This window comes from Amblyomma americanum, chromosome 5, assembly GCF_052857255.1.
Source record: "Amblyomma americanum isolate KBUSLIRL-KWMA chromosome 5, ASM5285725v1, whole genome shotgun sequence".
Lineage (NCBI taxonomy): Eukaryota > Metazoa > Arthropoda > Arachnida > Ixodida > Ixodidae > Amblyomma > Amblyomma americanum.
This window is the reverse complement of record NC_135501.1, coordinates 121,424,031-121,439,827: the sequence shown is the minus strand read 5'-3', so window position 1 is coordinate 121,439,827 and position 15,797 is coordinate 121,424,031. Positions and strand designations below refer to the sequence as shown.

The following is a 15,797-nucleotide window of genomic DNA, read 5'->3' as shown; positions in this document are numbered from 1 at the left end:
TAAACAGATATTATTGCGCGATCATTGGGGGGGGGGGGGGGGGAGGGGCCCATGTCGCTGCAAACCGAGTGAAGCCCTACGTGACGCCTCGGGAGTGATGCCCTTCCCAAATTAATCGTGAGCAAGCTGCTCTCCGTGGCAGGTGGCAGCCAAATAATTGATTGGTAGCAACAGGTTGCCGGGAAGAGAAAGTTGGTTCGCACAAGCTACACCGATGGCAGGACCAGCCTTTGCAGTGCAGTGGCGCATCGCTTGTCCTCCACATCACTTCGTCAGGAGTGATATTAGGACTCCTCGGTTCCTGCTAATGTAAAGTACTGAATGACCGATGTCACGGCGTTAACAGATGACTAGAACAAAAATGGCAGGAACGACAAATAAAATTAATTTTAAAAAATGATTGTAATCAATGAGCGTAGTTCGTAACGGCAACCGCGCACCCATTTCCGTCGTGTCGCCCAAGCGAGCGCCGTTGAGTTTTCTTCGTTACTTCGGTAGAAAGTAAGCTGGTGGTCGTTCGAGCGCATGAAGCACGTATGCACTCTCATGCAGTTATGCCTTGAATCGCATGCTTTGCTTCACCACATAGAAACAATTCTCTTGCCACGCATCCACACCTCGACAGCTATTGTCCGTAACCATACAGTGCATTGTTGAATATTGATAACCTTCCTCTACTTAAGCCTTAAGCCTTGGTTTCCGTCATATTTAGATTTATGGTGCGTTCGTGCATAATTCGGCACGGGTAATGTAAATACTGATAATATATCTTGGCGAGGCACTAATGTTTGCTACTGAGCGGCTGGCCGTTCGAACTTTGAGGGGAATTTGTGGCGTTTTGTCCCCTCGCATTCTACAGTGAAAACCTTATCGCCTTTTAGCTTACGTCAGCCATTGAGGAAGACTTATGTGAGCGGCCTCTAGCTGTGGAACATTGCCGTCACCTAACTGCACATCTTGTGGACATTTTAGCTTCAAAAACAGTGACACCGGAGGCATTTTTTCGTCGTGCACTATTAAGAACCCGTACGCCGCTCGTAACTGTTACAGTATCAACTTAGTTGGACTAGATCACTCAATTCAGAACCTCCTTACTATTCTTGATAAAATTCCTTCAGAGCCTTTGAATAACAAAAAAACTGCTTTCATTGTGTTAATTTTTAACACGCCTACAGCTGAACTAAAAAGCGGGTACGGGAGGAGTTCGGCTTGAGTGCAGACAAATGTCAATGAAAAAAATTATGTGATATTTTATGCACGAAATGTGCATAATAATAGACAAGAAAGTATGTAATTATATAACTCGCCATTAAAATGCCTTTAGGAGTACCACAAAGACTTTAGCAAAGTTTGGTCATTTTTGCCCTTATGAAACCGTGTTTTCTTTCGCGTCGCTCGCCACCATGGATTAATTGGCACGTTTTCCCCATCCCTTTACCTCATGCCGGGTAGCAAACTAGTCTCTTGTCTTTATTAACCTCCTTGCACTTCCTACGTCTGGACTTTTTTCGGATTCAGAAGAAGGGAGACTGTATCTACATATATGCCGACTCATAAGTGAGCCTTTAAATTTCAAAATACGACGCCAAATGCAGTCACAGGACATCGCTCAATTTGCACCAGAATTCAGTAGTTTATGGCATCCTTCAGTCACTTTTGCTGGTTCAGCACGTGAAAAATAACCTTGTTTTATAGCACAAATGTGACCTTCCTTTGAAGCAGTTTTCTCTCTCGCTCTTTCTACAAGCGAATTATTCATAAGAGCCATGGCACTCCTCCCCGACTGAAATACAAGCATAACCTAAACTTCCCGACAGGACCACAAGCGCACACGCATAGGTAGAAGTTCCCTGCAACAAGTTCAGTTTGCAGCAACATCAAATTAAAACCTGCCTAATTTTGCATCCTACACAGCTCTTCAACACAGATGTAGCTTTGTCGTTTAAACAAAATGCGAATTCGACCTCTACGTAAAACTACGAGCCGTTTAACCCATCTGTGCTGCATGGCTTACCGACATTACAATTTCCATCCGGCAGCTGTTCTGAGTAAACAATGGTAAGCATGGCAGCCCCAGCTGCGCTAAGGCAATCATCATGGAACGCATCGTGACTGGAAAAGCGGTAAAGTGTTTGATGTTTAGACAAAAGCCACGGTTAAAAACAATGGCAAGGGGAGTGCTACGCATTTCTGTGGAGGCTGCAATAGCATGAATATGCGCTGAAGCAATGAGTGCGTATTTGTGTCGAAAAATTGTCCTTACTGCCTACGTGGATTCGCGTGCCTGGGGCCAGTTCTAGCATTGGAATATTCTCATGTCTCATAAGTTATAGCCAAGGCATCGCAAGTGAAAGCTACGACGTACTTCGTCCAAACGGTTGTGTTGACTAAAACATGACCTTCAAAGGACGAACACGCGACACCTAGAGAGTGCAAAACAGGACAAGACACGTTTTCGTAAGTAGAAGACTTTTCAGTGTGCTAACCGGGACTAAGAGTTGCATAGCAAGGAATGGGAATTTCGACCACCTAGCGTAGTTAAGACTACTCTGGCATCTAACAGAACATCAGCATTTTTGCGTATCGCCTGCATAGAAAGCGGCTGACACTACTGGGAGACACCGAAAGCCGCAGTCAGAAATAGAGAGCGCCGAGGCCGAAAATAATTTTTTTTGGAAAAAAACCAACATAGAAGTAAAAAAGAGTGACATTAAGGAAAACGCAGCAACCTGATTCAACGCCATATCGAAGCGACTATAACACCAAAGCGCTCCCCTCTACAAGGGCTTTCGATTTAAAATTTTAATGCAGACGCTTGGCTGCTTTGCTGCTTCTTGTGACGAAAGTACACAAAAGGAACAGGGACTTGCAGGAAAGTCAACAAAACAATCGAGCGCTTTATTTTGTATTGTGTTTGTTTTCATTCTGTTTTATGACACCGGTTGTGTTTTCATGAGCTCCAACAAATTCATTATATTTGCCGTTGTGTAGCTCCAGCAAACATTGTAATGTACTTCTTGAATACCTTGCTGGTAAAATTTGTAAGGTACTTCTGTGACACGAAAAAAATGGTGATATGTCAAACGTATGTGAACATCTAAACATGCAAACCTATTAACTTAGCGAGACAAAGAATTATTGTTTCTGCTGCCCTCAGAGTGTTAAATGGGAATGCTCAAAATCTGCCAAAACCTTGTGAGGCCTTCTAAAACACTGATAAAAAATACGCACTTAGCGCCACAGTGAAAAACAAGCCGCCATGGTGGAAGTATAGTTTCCCGCCCGCAAATTCTGCACCTGGTTGTCGTTAATGCCTGAAGAGTACCTCAAATCATAACTTTGCCTTTCCGCCCATGAGCCTGTGAATTATATATCAAATTGGCTTAAGTGATAGCGTCCTAAGGCATGACCAGTTTTATTTGTTTAGCACAATCTTCGCTTAAGAACTCTAAGAAAAGGTAAATTCCAAGCTGATGCCACGTGCTTACACACGCGTCGTTAAAAAATACGCGTAGCAATAACTTGGTCTTTAGGATGCCCTTCCCACTAAAACGAACTGAAACCATTGTCATGGGAGAGCTGTATTAATCGATGCAAAACATGCAGTTTATTAAAGGAGCCCAAACTGGGGCACTGAAGATTAGAGATAACCTGCACATTGTTTCAGGCGCTTGTTTCATTTACATTAACTGTTTTTTGTAGTACACAGAGCTTTCAAGAGTGTTATCTTTTCAGCCTGTAGAGGTTCTACGGTGAATTTATAAAGTCTTTATGAGGCAAAAAGCCAAATAGAGTAGAGTGCATCTCATGCACGAGCTACCGCTTTTATGATAATAAGCAGAGGCAAAATTGGCAGCATTCTTCCAGACGGCCAAACGGTACAAAACCATCATGCACTTCTATTTTCCGAAAAGAAATGCGCAAATGTGCCTCTTCGGTGTATGTCACAGCTTTTGTGCTGACGATGCGACTGGAGTTACTGGGATGAGCATACAACCAATGAAATACGCTTCAAAACGTAAACGTAGTTTCATACCTCCTCCCCCCCTTCCTCCCACAGACAAATCCGAAACACTGCCTTTCCAAATGCCTGCATTCAATTCTTTCTTCCGCTGTTACTCCTAATTTATGAGCACTAACCATTGAATAAAAAAGAGCAACTTTTTCTGCAGGTAGCATTGAGCAATTCAGAAAATCTTCATTGCGCGTAATATAAAAACAATTCGCGAACTTATCATGCTTGCCAAATGCACAAGGTTTTTAATGTTAGCATATATGATTAAACAAGTGCGGCTCCAGTCCCTTCGATGGCTCTAGTATGAGCGCGGTCACCAGGTGCTGTATGTGTTACGATGGTGAAGCATAAGCATGAACACGATTCACTAAAAGCAATTTTGTGTATTGTAGTAGAACGGCTGCGCAGCACCATGGAGATCACGCACTTTCTCTCACCTCTCCCCACGATGAACCGATTTGTCATGGGTACGAGCCCTGGGTCAACGCGCAGGTAAACGAGAATGTACTCGAGCTCGGAATTTTGTATGCTAATACAGAGGAAGCCGTAAAGCACACACAGTTCGTTCGACTACAGCCGCAGTGAGTAAAAACGTTACAGAAAATGTTCACTACATGCGAGTCAATGTGAAAGCACAGGTTCGTGTTGCGTAGAAAACTACGATGAATGGGGAACGCCGAGGGACAGAGTGCTCGCACTTCTCGGCCGTACAATCGGCAAGAGATTTTTCTAAGCTTTGAACCTCCGGATAAGTGCTTGCATGCACTAAAATACAGCCCGTTCTCCAAAAATGAACGGAACTAACCAGATGTACACGGTAGTCAGCCGGTTTCCTATATCAGTCAAACGTGGAAATTCCTGCGATCTGAAGATCGTAGCTACCTGAGTGAGAGGGCATATCTACGTTTCTAATAATGAGAATTTATTGCTAAATAACAAACACCAAACATATAGTTAGAGTTGTTAACAATATTTATACACATGTAATCAGCTAAGTCCGCATTTCTATCAGCATACTGCAGGCTACTTAGCAGATCCAACTCTCAGTGCGCCATGCAACGAGAAAAAAATGCGTCTTCTACTGAAATAAATTGTCATGTGTGTCTGTTCCAGCGGCTCCGAGTGTTCGCTGGACGCAGCAGGAAGGAAACATGGGAGCACGTTGGCTGTGTCTTGACCTCGTGCTCTGGTCAGCGATTGTAACACGAGCGAACGTCACGGATAGCCCGGGTGAGGAATACGCAGGTTAAGTTACGACAGTCATCGGTAATAAAGTCACCCCTATAAAACAGGAGAAACACCAAAAATAAAAAACGAGAGCATCAGTATAGTTGCGCTGGAGAGGACAAAAGATATTAAAAAAAATTGATCCTCAGCACCCTGTGCAGCTGTCTCCACCTTATAGCTGCAGGTCTGTGGAGACTGGTTTCGTCTTATAATTATTACGGGCTCCAGAAATAGCATCTTCTCCGGCGCAAATTTGCTGTAATGATGTAATCTCCATCATTTCGCCAGAATCTCTCCAAGTCTCCATGCCGTCATCAGGATATACGGCTAATTGTAGGCGATACGTTGTTGCTTACCTGTATTCACGTACGGTGCAGAATAGCCGAGGATAACGAAATGAGTTCAATTTATGTTCAGGAAAACAATGCGAGATATGAATGAAAAGTGACGGTTATAACGTTAAGAAACGATAAGAGGGCAGAGTAGGTTAAGGAACAAACGCGGGTTGATGACATCCTAGTCGAAATCAAGAAGAAATAGGTTTCGGCAGAGCATTTAATTCAAAGAAAAGATAACCGATGCTCGTTAGTGGTAACGGTCTGGATACAAAGAGATGCCAAGAGTAGCAGCGGGTGGTAGAATGTTACGTGGGTGGATTAGATTAAGCATGAGGGGACAGGGTGGCCGCAGATCATGACAGGGTTATTAGATGGGTATGGGAGAACCCTTTCTCCTGCACTGGGTGTATTGAGTCGCATGATCATGGCGATGAGGCGTGGCGGTAAGAAGAGGTTAGTGATCTGTGGCTCCAGTTTGCCAAATAATGCTGTGAAAACGCGGCACTACGATGTCAGATCAAGTGGCTACAGTTGTACGGGAAGTCATGGCGCCGGCGACTGACGGCTTTCCTCCCTTATACTACATTATTCTTCTTCATATCCACGTGAGGATATTTTTGTTAATTTCCCACTCGACCAATAAAGGACAGAGACATGTCAGCGAATGCTGACAGGTCTTTCATCTTTTTCGTTGATTCTAAAGTGACACTATTTGTGAGCAATTGCCATCGATTGTTCCAAGGCTACTGACACAGATAGGAGATCGAGTATTTTCCTATTCTTATTTAAAGGGGTACGCAAAATTTCGCGGTTATTTTTGTGCCTGTGTGGAAGCACTAGACTTCATAAGCCTCTCGTAATGATTCGGGCCAGTTTCTGAGGTTACCGCTTTGTTAACACACTTTTTGCTCGCAATGCTTTATTTGTGTTGATGCAGGTGATGTGTTTCTTCTGATGTTTAGTCAGCTTATGTACTGCGTTCCATCTTGCTCCTTATTTGTAGTACACAATGACTTTGATATATTAATTAAAATCTCAAGCGAAATAATTCTGCGACGACTGCAATATATATACAGTTCTCAAATACGGCCAATATCCGGACTCCAGAACTCTGTTTCTACGCAGCAAAGATAAAGGATACCAGCAGAGAGATGTGTGTGAGACCCATCGGTGCAAATATGCAGTGTGCGTTTAAAACAAAATGACAATGCTTCACGAGAACTGAGCTGAAAAAAAAGAAACTATAAATTTTGATGAGAGATGGTCAGACCAGGGATTAATCAAAGGATGAATATCAGGTAGATGACAAAATATATTACTGCATAATACGTGCTGCCGTAATTTGAAAAGCATGACCTCAGCGCATGACAAGTCTAGATAAATAGGCAACGGAAGAACATTTTTATGAACATGAAGGCCAGCGGTTTGCTCAGTATTGTAAGCACCAGTATGAGCGAGAAGTGCAGTTCTTTGAAGCGATTAGGCGTTATCTCTTATTCAAAAAAGGTACAATGAAACCACAAATCTGGGACAGCAGTGGCTATTGTGTGAAGAAAAAGCTTATGATAAATTTGGCACAAAATACAACAGAAACTCGAAAAATATAATTGGGACCAATTAAGAAATGTGGTGGCAAATGCAGAGTTTCGTATGGAAATCATTAAGAACGGGAATAAATCTTAGGTAGGAGTCAAAAACAATTACAGTAAGCTGACTATGTCCGGGGTCGAAGTGAACCCAGTGCAAAATCTCGACCCTGCGAAACACAACCATGGCATCCCCTGCGCCACCCGGGCGCGAGTCCCTGTAGAGAGCACACACCCCATACCACCGATTTTGCACTGCCATCTTAGTTCGTAAAAGACGCTCTGCATTTGCTCCTTATGTAACTCCACGCTAGGACGAGGGCGAATACAAACTTTGCATTGGGGTCAGCAATCAGCAGGCATACTTACTATAGCTAGCACAATATCGCTTCCGCCGCAAACTCCATCATTTCCTTGATGGCACATCCCACTAAGGACAGCTAAATGCCCTTCCAACCCCACACCTCTAGTTCTTTTATCGGTCGCCAAACTGATAATCGTTACGACGGGCAGTTTCAGAATGTTCATTCCATATTTCAGTACGGTTCACCGCAACTTTCGAGAATAAGAAATAGAGGAAGATCTTGTTAGAATGTGTAATTTGGCTGAATTATTTTTTGAAGATTTCGGCTTTGTAACAGCCTAGAAAGGTTTAAAAAATAGAATAAATAAATTAAGAAGTGCTTCTGCTGTGCTGCGTAGGCACTAAACTGCCAGTGTCCTTCCTCCCGTAATTTTCTAACGTCCACAACTATGTGGTCCAGTGTAAACCTACAGGCTTTATGGCAGCCTCGGATAGCACGAAGATCACAACAGGCGCACGGTCATCGGCCTGGCGCTGCTGACGTGGGCGGCATGAGTTACGTAACCGCAGGCTTGAGCTGTATTACCACTGTATATGGACTGCCTATATTGTGAATCCAGATAGAAGTGCTCCATTTAAGTAGCTTCGCTGTAAGAAATCAATAACGAACCTAATTTGTTACTGCGGCAACATAACTGCGTGCACATCCCGGGCTCCTGCTCGGCTGGCGGCCCTTATGGCGCCTTTGGGTGTTTTTACCAAGCAGGAAGGCCACGCTTAAAAGCGAGCAATTGACCGTGTATCTGGATAAAAGCAGTCTCCGCTTAGCTTTTCACGATGCCAAGCGCTGAGGTAATTTTTGGCGGCACTAAAGTTTCACCGAAAGTAGAGTGGTGTAGACTTATTCAGCTCGAGAAAGTACGCGCGAAAATAAGTAAGTTCTTATCATATGACAAAGGATGCGTCACCATAAACTGACACGGCTTCCTTTTTAAGATATCTTTCGCAACGACCAATACCACTGATATTTATTTATTTTTAGGTGCCGGCATCACGCTTGTTGCAAAGGACAGCGCCGTATATTATATATCAGTATTTGGCAAAGGAAAGATCGAATTTCCTGGCGTTTACGAGCAAGAAGTTCCAGGTGCGAGCTCAGGAAAACATACAGTGAAGTCTCCACGGCCTTACTCAAAACTACAGCCAGGGCAGCCTGTGTTCTTTATTCCCTTGCCACCAGCAGCACCTCGGCCTGAAGACATGGCCGCAGGGCCTGCTAGCGTTCAGGGCACTTCGGACGGAAAAAGAGGAGCGAAAAAGAGAGCGTTTTGCTTCAGCGCCGGAGACGCGGAGATGTGCGTGCACCTGGACCTGAACACCACCAGGATGACAGTCGTGGCTAGGAGACTGGACCAAACGCCGAGAAGGGGCCGCGTGGTCGTCGAGGGCGCTGTCAATAAACCGCGCTCCGTTGCTGCACAGACGGGGGCCGGAAGATCGTGGAAGGTGCGTAATCCCAACCTTCAACTAAATCCAATAATTACCCTAATGCACCACGGCTGGCAGCAAAATCAGTGTCTGATATTTTCTGTCCTGTCAGGCTCACCTGTGAGGATCTTTTTGACGGTTGCCATAATATTAAAAGGGCACTATTGGGTACAGTGTTCTATGAGCAATTAGAACAAAATAGACTAGAATAGAACTTTATATACATAACTGCACATGATGCAATTAACACCTTTATAACCGAATAACTCTTTTATTATTAGCTAGAAAGCACCGAAACACGAAGTACTCGCGTCGAAATCACTTCTCCATTTTGCAAGCGAACTGCGTGCACCGACATCGATTTTTGCGCGAAGCCCATAGACTACTCTACATCACTGTTGACTGGAAAATAGTGGCAACCAGTCCTCGGTGTACACGTCACGACTTAGAATTGGCTGGCTAGAAAAATTTTAAATTAAATTTTTTTAAGCCGTGAATCTGTCTGTTTTCACTGCAAAGAGGTTAATATACCCAGAAAAACCCAGAGAATGAATCAATTTTTTACAGAGAACAAGGATTGGATAGCGTTGTGTTTAGTCTCCATTTAAAATAACCAGTGCCTGACATACGATCTTTGCATCCCAACGCTGCAAGACATTCAAAACGCTTTCATTACTCACTGCAGGGGTCGTTCAAAATGACCCCAAAATCATCTCGTATCATTCAAGGATTTACTCATTGCTCCTACAAAATAAAATATAGATCTGGCTAGTGTTGTTATGAAGACGCGTTAAGCCAAAGGCCTAAAATCTACGTAATTTTCGGAGAATGGAAAGAGGGGTCATCTACATGCTACAAATAGTTTTCAGCGCACTGTGCCAATCGTCTGTGCGGGAAAAGCAATATTACATTTTTTCTAGCCCACCTGATGTTTGTAGAGAGCTTACGTTCTTATATGGCATTTAAACAGCAAAAAAGAAAGAACATTGCGCGTAGCTGTAAGCCACGTGTATGGCACCGACCTATAGTAATGATATTGCAGATTTAAAACCCTTATGGTGTGAGAAAATTCAGCCCTAGACAGTCATTGAGATATATAATATAATGCGTTCAACTACAACAGCCTTCAAAATAACGCGCTCAGAAAACGCCTTCAACAAATCGGTGTATACACCCCGAAAAATACAGTCGGGCTGCTCGCTAAACCTTAACCACATTTTTTTTGCTCCATCAGCAGCATTGCCTTAATCCGCGAAAAAACCATGGACTGTCTGAAGCCGCTACGTCAGAGGGCCCCCATAATGGACTGTGACAGCTTCGGAGCATACTATTGTCCTGGAAGACGCCACCCCAGGAACACCCTTCAGTGGGTGCACTTCCGGGTACCCACCCGTAAAAATGCCTCTCCTACATACGGGTATGAACACACCCGTATGTACACACAAATCTAAGTGCCCTCTCCAGCAGATTTCACCCCCTGTTTTATGAGTACGGAATGTTCCTCCCCGGAAAAAGATAGTACGCTAGAATATACCAAGCCACATTATCACTGGAGAAATATCCACATCTTATCTTCTATAGACGTCTACGCAGGGAAAGAAGCACAGAACTGAACCGCTCTAATTCTGTGCAGCTCTTGAGTGTTCCCATACTTTTTTCTTCCAACGGCAATATAATCGGCAATATATTCACTGTTTCTACAATCGTTTCCACCTCGGCCTCTGACGCACGCTCACTTCAGCGCTGTAGTACATTAAAAAGAGGAGGCAGCGATTATGCACAGACGTACGCATAGCTCTGCCGACACAGCCATCGCTCGATTCCGTAAACTGAAACCAATATATCATCATGAAGAAATTTTGTTATAAATTATTAAAACGATTCTACACAAAATCCTGCGGTAAAACATGTATAATACCACGTTGTGACACACGCTGTTGGGCTAGTTGGCGCTTGTATTAAGAAAATAGCCGCCGCGGTGGCTGAGTGATTATGGCGCTCGGCTGCTGGCCCGAAAGACGCGGGTTCCATCCTTGCCGCGGCGGTCGAATTTCGATGGAGGCGAAATTTTAGGGGCCCGTGTAGTGTGCGATGTCAGTGCACGTTAAAGAAACACAGGTGGTCGAAATTCCCGGAGCCCTTCACTACGGCGTCCTTCATAGCCTTAGTCGCTTTGAGAAGTTAAACCCCCATAAACCAAACCATTAAGAAAATAAAAAAGCCAAGACAACGCACACAGGAAAACTGAGAAGCTAGGAAAGAGGAGAGCCTCTCTCCTATCTTCTCAATTTTACTGCGTGCGTTGCTTTGGCTGGTTTATTTTCTTAATATAGTGCCTTATGTATCATTGCCAAGGACACAAGAATCACCAAAAATATTTCTCAAAAATTGCTGATATGAAACCCGTGCATTTACTAGGTGCTCCTTTATTTATGATTAAACTTCGAGCCTTCGTGGCGGAATGGTGGCGTCTCCGCCTCAAACGCCAAAGGCCCTGTTTCGATTCCCATCCTCGACACAAGTTTCATTTTTATTCAGTGAGTGTGCTTCGGGTTTCAGTGGCTTCCATAGATGCCGTCACGAATACTTTGGTTAGCGGTTAAGCGCGTAAGGATGGGTAAGGGTAAGGGCGGGTAAAGGTCGCTGTGTGGCTAGGCGCGCGCTGTGACGTCATGCCAGATGGCGCGGCGAACGCACGGCGTCCGCCCAGCTGCGACGGTTGCTGGGCAGTGGCTCAAGGTTTGTCTCTGTGCCTCCTCAGAACACCGCCACAGCGAAATCGCAAATTCGGTGCCAGTGTAGCTCTCGCTACAAATATTGAAGGGCACACTTAGCTCCGCCCTATAGGCTATGACGCGATAGCGTAATGAGTTGAACCCCATATATGGAGAAGGTCATTCGTTACATTCATAGGTATCTGGGAGTCCTCATACTCCTTCTGGCGCAGTATTGCAGACGTTAAGCTATTCGCCACTTCCCGGGGATGGCAGGTGGTCCGAACTGTGGGGCTCGTGCTACCCGGTTGCTCACCCGAGCGACAAGTCATTAATATAACTGACATCTGCCACTGTTGGCAGTTTGCTCACTATCTGGTAGGAGGGTTGTGATTACGCCGCAAGGTCACGTTACCTAGGTGACCCACCAGCCTCCTAGGTTGCGGTCTAGGGACTACCTTCCCGAATCAAGCCCCTTATTTTTCACCCACAGCGCCGATGCCTGCAGCGGTGACACCGAATATTGAACTTAGCGTGGCCTTTAACTTCAGCGCGTTGATAATCCCTAGTTAGAACTAATGGCTGCTTCAGTAACGTGCTAAAATGTGTCAGCTTTCAAATATTGATTTTATCTTTCCCGGTGTGGCGTTCATTAGGTTCCGATCTAGGTGTTATTCCAGGAGTGTCACATGCATTACTTTAAGAGGAGAATATTGGTGTGCCCTTCAAAGCTAGCGACTTTTTATGATACAAAAAATGTTATGAAGTACGCCACTGCTATATAGGCTAGTCTTCAGTTAGTTAAGTGGCCGCTTCATAAACGTAGCGTGTTTTTTTTTTATGCCAGCCTGGCGATAATGCAGAATTTTCTTGCAATGTCTATGCCAGGGGCGGAGTCTGGTTTGTCACTTCTGGTACCGTTGCGACCCGTGATGTAAATTTATATACCTGCTGTATTTATTTATTTTGAGGCAAATTTTTGTGACGGTTTCCTAATTAACGTCCCTGTGCTGTACAGATGTGGCGAACCATGCATCCTAGAAAGGTTTATTATTCAGGCACGTCACTCTTTTAGCGTATCCTAACTGCACTGAGTTGTGCATGAAAAACGATGAATTCGCAGATTAGGGGATTGCTTTAACCTTGCGAATTATTTCCTTCCTGTAATATACAATTGCCGTGTAAGTGTCATCCGCATTTTTCGTTATACCGAAAAAAACACAGAGTAATTTTCGTATGTTCTTTTTTGCCTCTTTTACATTTCTTCTTCCTTGTCCAGGATTTCCTGAGGGAAAAATTCTGGCCGAGCCTACCACAGAAACTTCTGGAAAGCCGCTCGAAATTCGACAGTGCACCTTCTGTATTCAAAGAAATAATAGATGTGCTGTCGTTTAAAAACCTCACACCCTGGCGCAACAGCAGGTGGATGGAAGCAATGAAGGCTACAGGGCTAGATGCCAGCACAGAAGCAGAAATAACTCGAGAGTACAAAGCAATGCTGCAGAAACCTGCTGAAGAAGATTCAAAGAAACAGCTCGTGAAAGATGTATTGCTGTTACAAAAACTGCTGCAGCTCAGCAAGTGGCCTGTAGAGCTTAAATGGAGGGGATTCGTCAATGGCTGCAAGTATCTGGTCCCGAGAAAGACCGCAAGAAATACTTGGCAGCCGTATGTTGAGGAGAAGCAAACTGGTGTCAGAGAGAACGAGAACACCCGTCAAAGGCGCATATCCAAGCGTATTTTGCTGAGAGATTCTTCAGCGGAAGTGGATGAGTCAAATGAACAGCCGGAGCTTATGGAAGACGCTACGCAGACGAACATATACAATGCGAGGAGAACAAATCTCGTGTGGTCACCGTATGGTCGCCTTCCTACGGATTCACGAGACAGGTATGCTGGCTTGAAAGACCACCACAAAGCAGAAAGAGATAACAAAAACTCTCACTGGGGGCGTCGGCGTTCACCAGTTGGCTATGAAAGAGCCGCTTCGTACTTTGCCGGTAATCCTGCGAACTCCCAACCTGACATGTTCGGAACCGACGAGGTAAGCAAGACGTATCGAAGGATGCCTGCTGGAAACTTTCGAAACCGTCAGCGCCGTCACAGAACGAATACGAACGAAATAGAGGATGCCTACAGAGCTGATAAAGGCCGTCGTTCGTACCCTGAATCCAGCTACAATGACTTGTCTTTTATTCCGAGGCGAAGTCGTGTCCTTGATCACAGCCGCTACCGAGATGCTCGCCAGCCGCTAAAGCGGCGTGGGCGGCACCGAAACGGAAGCAAAAGAAAATATGCGCGCGGGAGGAAGCGAATACATATCCAGATGTATCAGCAGCCGTCTTTAACTGAACTCGTGATGAACCGTAACGTCCTAGGCATGTCGCCAATGAGGTTAGTCCTCTTCGCGGAGACAGCTCGTCTGAGCAATCTGCCTATCGAGGATAGATGGGACGTGCTCACAATGGGTTTTAAGCTATTCAGCAACGAGAGCAGAGTCACTGAGAAACATATAAAGGACATTGTCGGAAAGTTTCCGGAACCGGCTCTTAACACCACATTTCACGATGTCATGAACAGCATGATCGTGGTCGATCTAATCTTCTTTAACCGCTCTGGAGATTACTACACATGGCTGAAACTGAAAGATCTTCAGCCGCCTATCAGCGCCTCCCTCGCCAAAAGCCGACGAGTGCAGAGAAGGCTGAAACGCAGTCCTTCAATATGTGAAGCTGTGCACGCACGGTACGACAGTGATCTAAAGGTTCTGATATTATTGAAACTCACCATTCTCAATATAAACGGCTCCTACAGTAATGAAACCGACAGCCTCCTGTCTAGGAACTTGACTGAAGGTATAACGGCGGATATGGTAAAAGACACACTTGACACCGTGCGCAAAGAAAACGTATCGTCTGGAGCTATCTCTCTGGAATACTCCAAACAGCTGAACACGATGATAACCGCTTGCGTATCATTCCTACATGACCCCAGAGGTGCCTCAGCGGAGTGGGCCAAAGGTCTTGCGCGATTTGACTCGCGCCCCATAAATGAGAGCAAGACTCTCGGGCTCGAAGTGGACAAGGTCATGAACAAGATCAAAGAGCTGAATCTAAGTCATGCCACCCAACGCGCCATGCACGAACTCGTCTTTCTTAAACTCCTTACACTAACCAATTCGTCCATTTTCGAGGCGCCTTGGCGGGACCTGCTTGTTACCAAATGGTCTAACGACTCGGGGAAAGAAGCTGCCAAGGCAACAAGCTTTTCACCGCTGACAGTTAGTCTCTTGCACGGTTTTGTTTATAGCGGTATCCGCTCTTATGCTGACTTCTTGATCGAACAGATGAGAAAAGTATCCGAAATGGCGCCTTTTGTCAGGAAAGCCTTTTTGAGCCAGTCAGAGCATCCGGTAAGTACGAACGCACTAACTGAAGAAGAAGAACAGAGCCGCATTCTCCACCTCAGCACTCGAGATATTCCACTTCGAGAGCCGTACAAAACGCCAACGCACGAAAAGAATGCGAGTATCCCCGCGACGCCACCGAATGCACAGGATAGTTTGAGTAAAGGAAGCCAGATAGAAAATAAAACGAAGCCCTCAAGAGAAGCACCTTCGGTGCCTTCATTGAGTGAGAACACCCAAACACAAGCCAGGACGTCAACGAGCCTTCCGGTTGATGGGACAACTCGTCCCCTAATAACGGCCATGTACCAGAATGCTTCTGCAAGCCAAATGAATGCGAGTACAGCTTCAACTCAAATACAAAGCAAGGGATAACCATACTCTCCAAGCCCACCTGTGACCAACGATATATAACGGACATCTGGCATTCAGCGTAAAATTGCCAAGGAGTATCACCAAAGCGTTTCAGGGAATTAAATAAAGAAAAGCAGATATTAACCAAGTATTGAGGCATATTTGTTTGAAAGCAAGAAACGGTAATATTTGGCCTAGTTCCGAAAATCCGCGAAGCACCTGCAAATAAAAGTAGTAACCAGGCTCAAAAATCAGATGCATTACTTCAAAAACGTTTTCTAAGCGTGTAAGACGAAAGTGTTCTTTGCATTGCTGTATTTTTTTTATCAAAAAGGATAGGACGTAACCGCAACTGACGACACAGT

At 44.9% G+C, this 15,797-nt stretch overlaps 1 protein-coding gene across 1 annotated transcript; it reads left to right on the top strand.

Annotated features, from left to right (window-relative positions):
* Positions 1-2,171: 2,171 nt before the first annotated feature.
* Positions 2,172-15,583, top strand: LOC144134988 (uncharacterized). Its single transcript, XM_077667773.1, has 4 exons — positions 2,172-2,457; positions 5,129-5,245; positions 8,513-8,976; positions 12,952-15,583. Exons 2-4 carry the CDS (start codon positions 5,167-5,169, stop codon positions 15,451-15,453), a joined length of 3,045 nt encoding a protein of 1,014 aa, XP_077523899.1. The 5' UTR covers positions 2,172-2,457; positions 5,129-5,166; the 3' UTR covers positions 15,454-15,583.
* Positions 15,584-15,797: the final 214 nt, after the last annotated feature.

Bases quoted from the DNA above. Each gene is read 5' to 3' on its own strand.
- LOC144134988 (XM_077667773.1), top strand. From the start codon at position 5,167: ATGGGAGCACGTTGGCTGTGTCTTGACCTCGTGCTCTGGTCAGCGATT. The intron at 5,246-8,512 runs GTGAGGAATACG...ATTTATTTTTAG, and splicing joins GAACGTCACGGATAGCCCGG to GTGCCGGCATCACGCTTGTT. The intron at 8,977-12,951 runs GTGCGTAATCCC...TTCCTTGTCCAG, and splicing joins GGGCCGGAAGATCGTGGAAG to GATTTCCTGAGGGAAAAATT.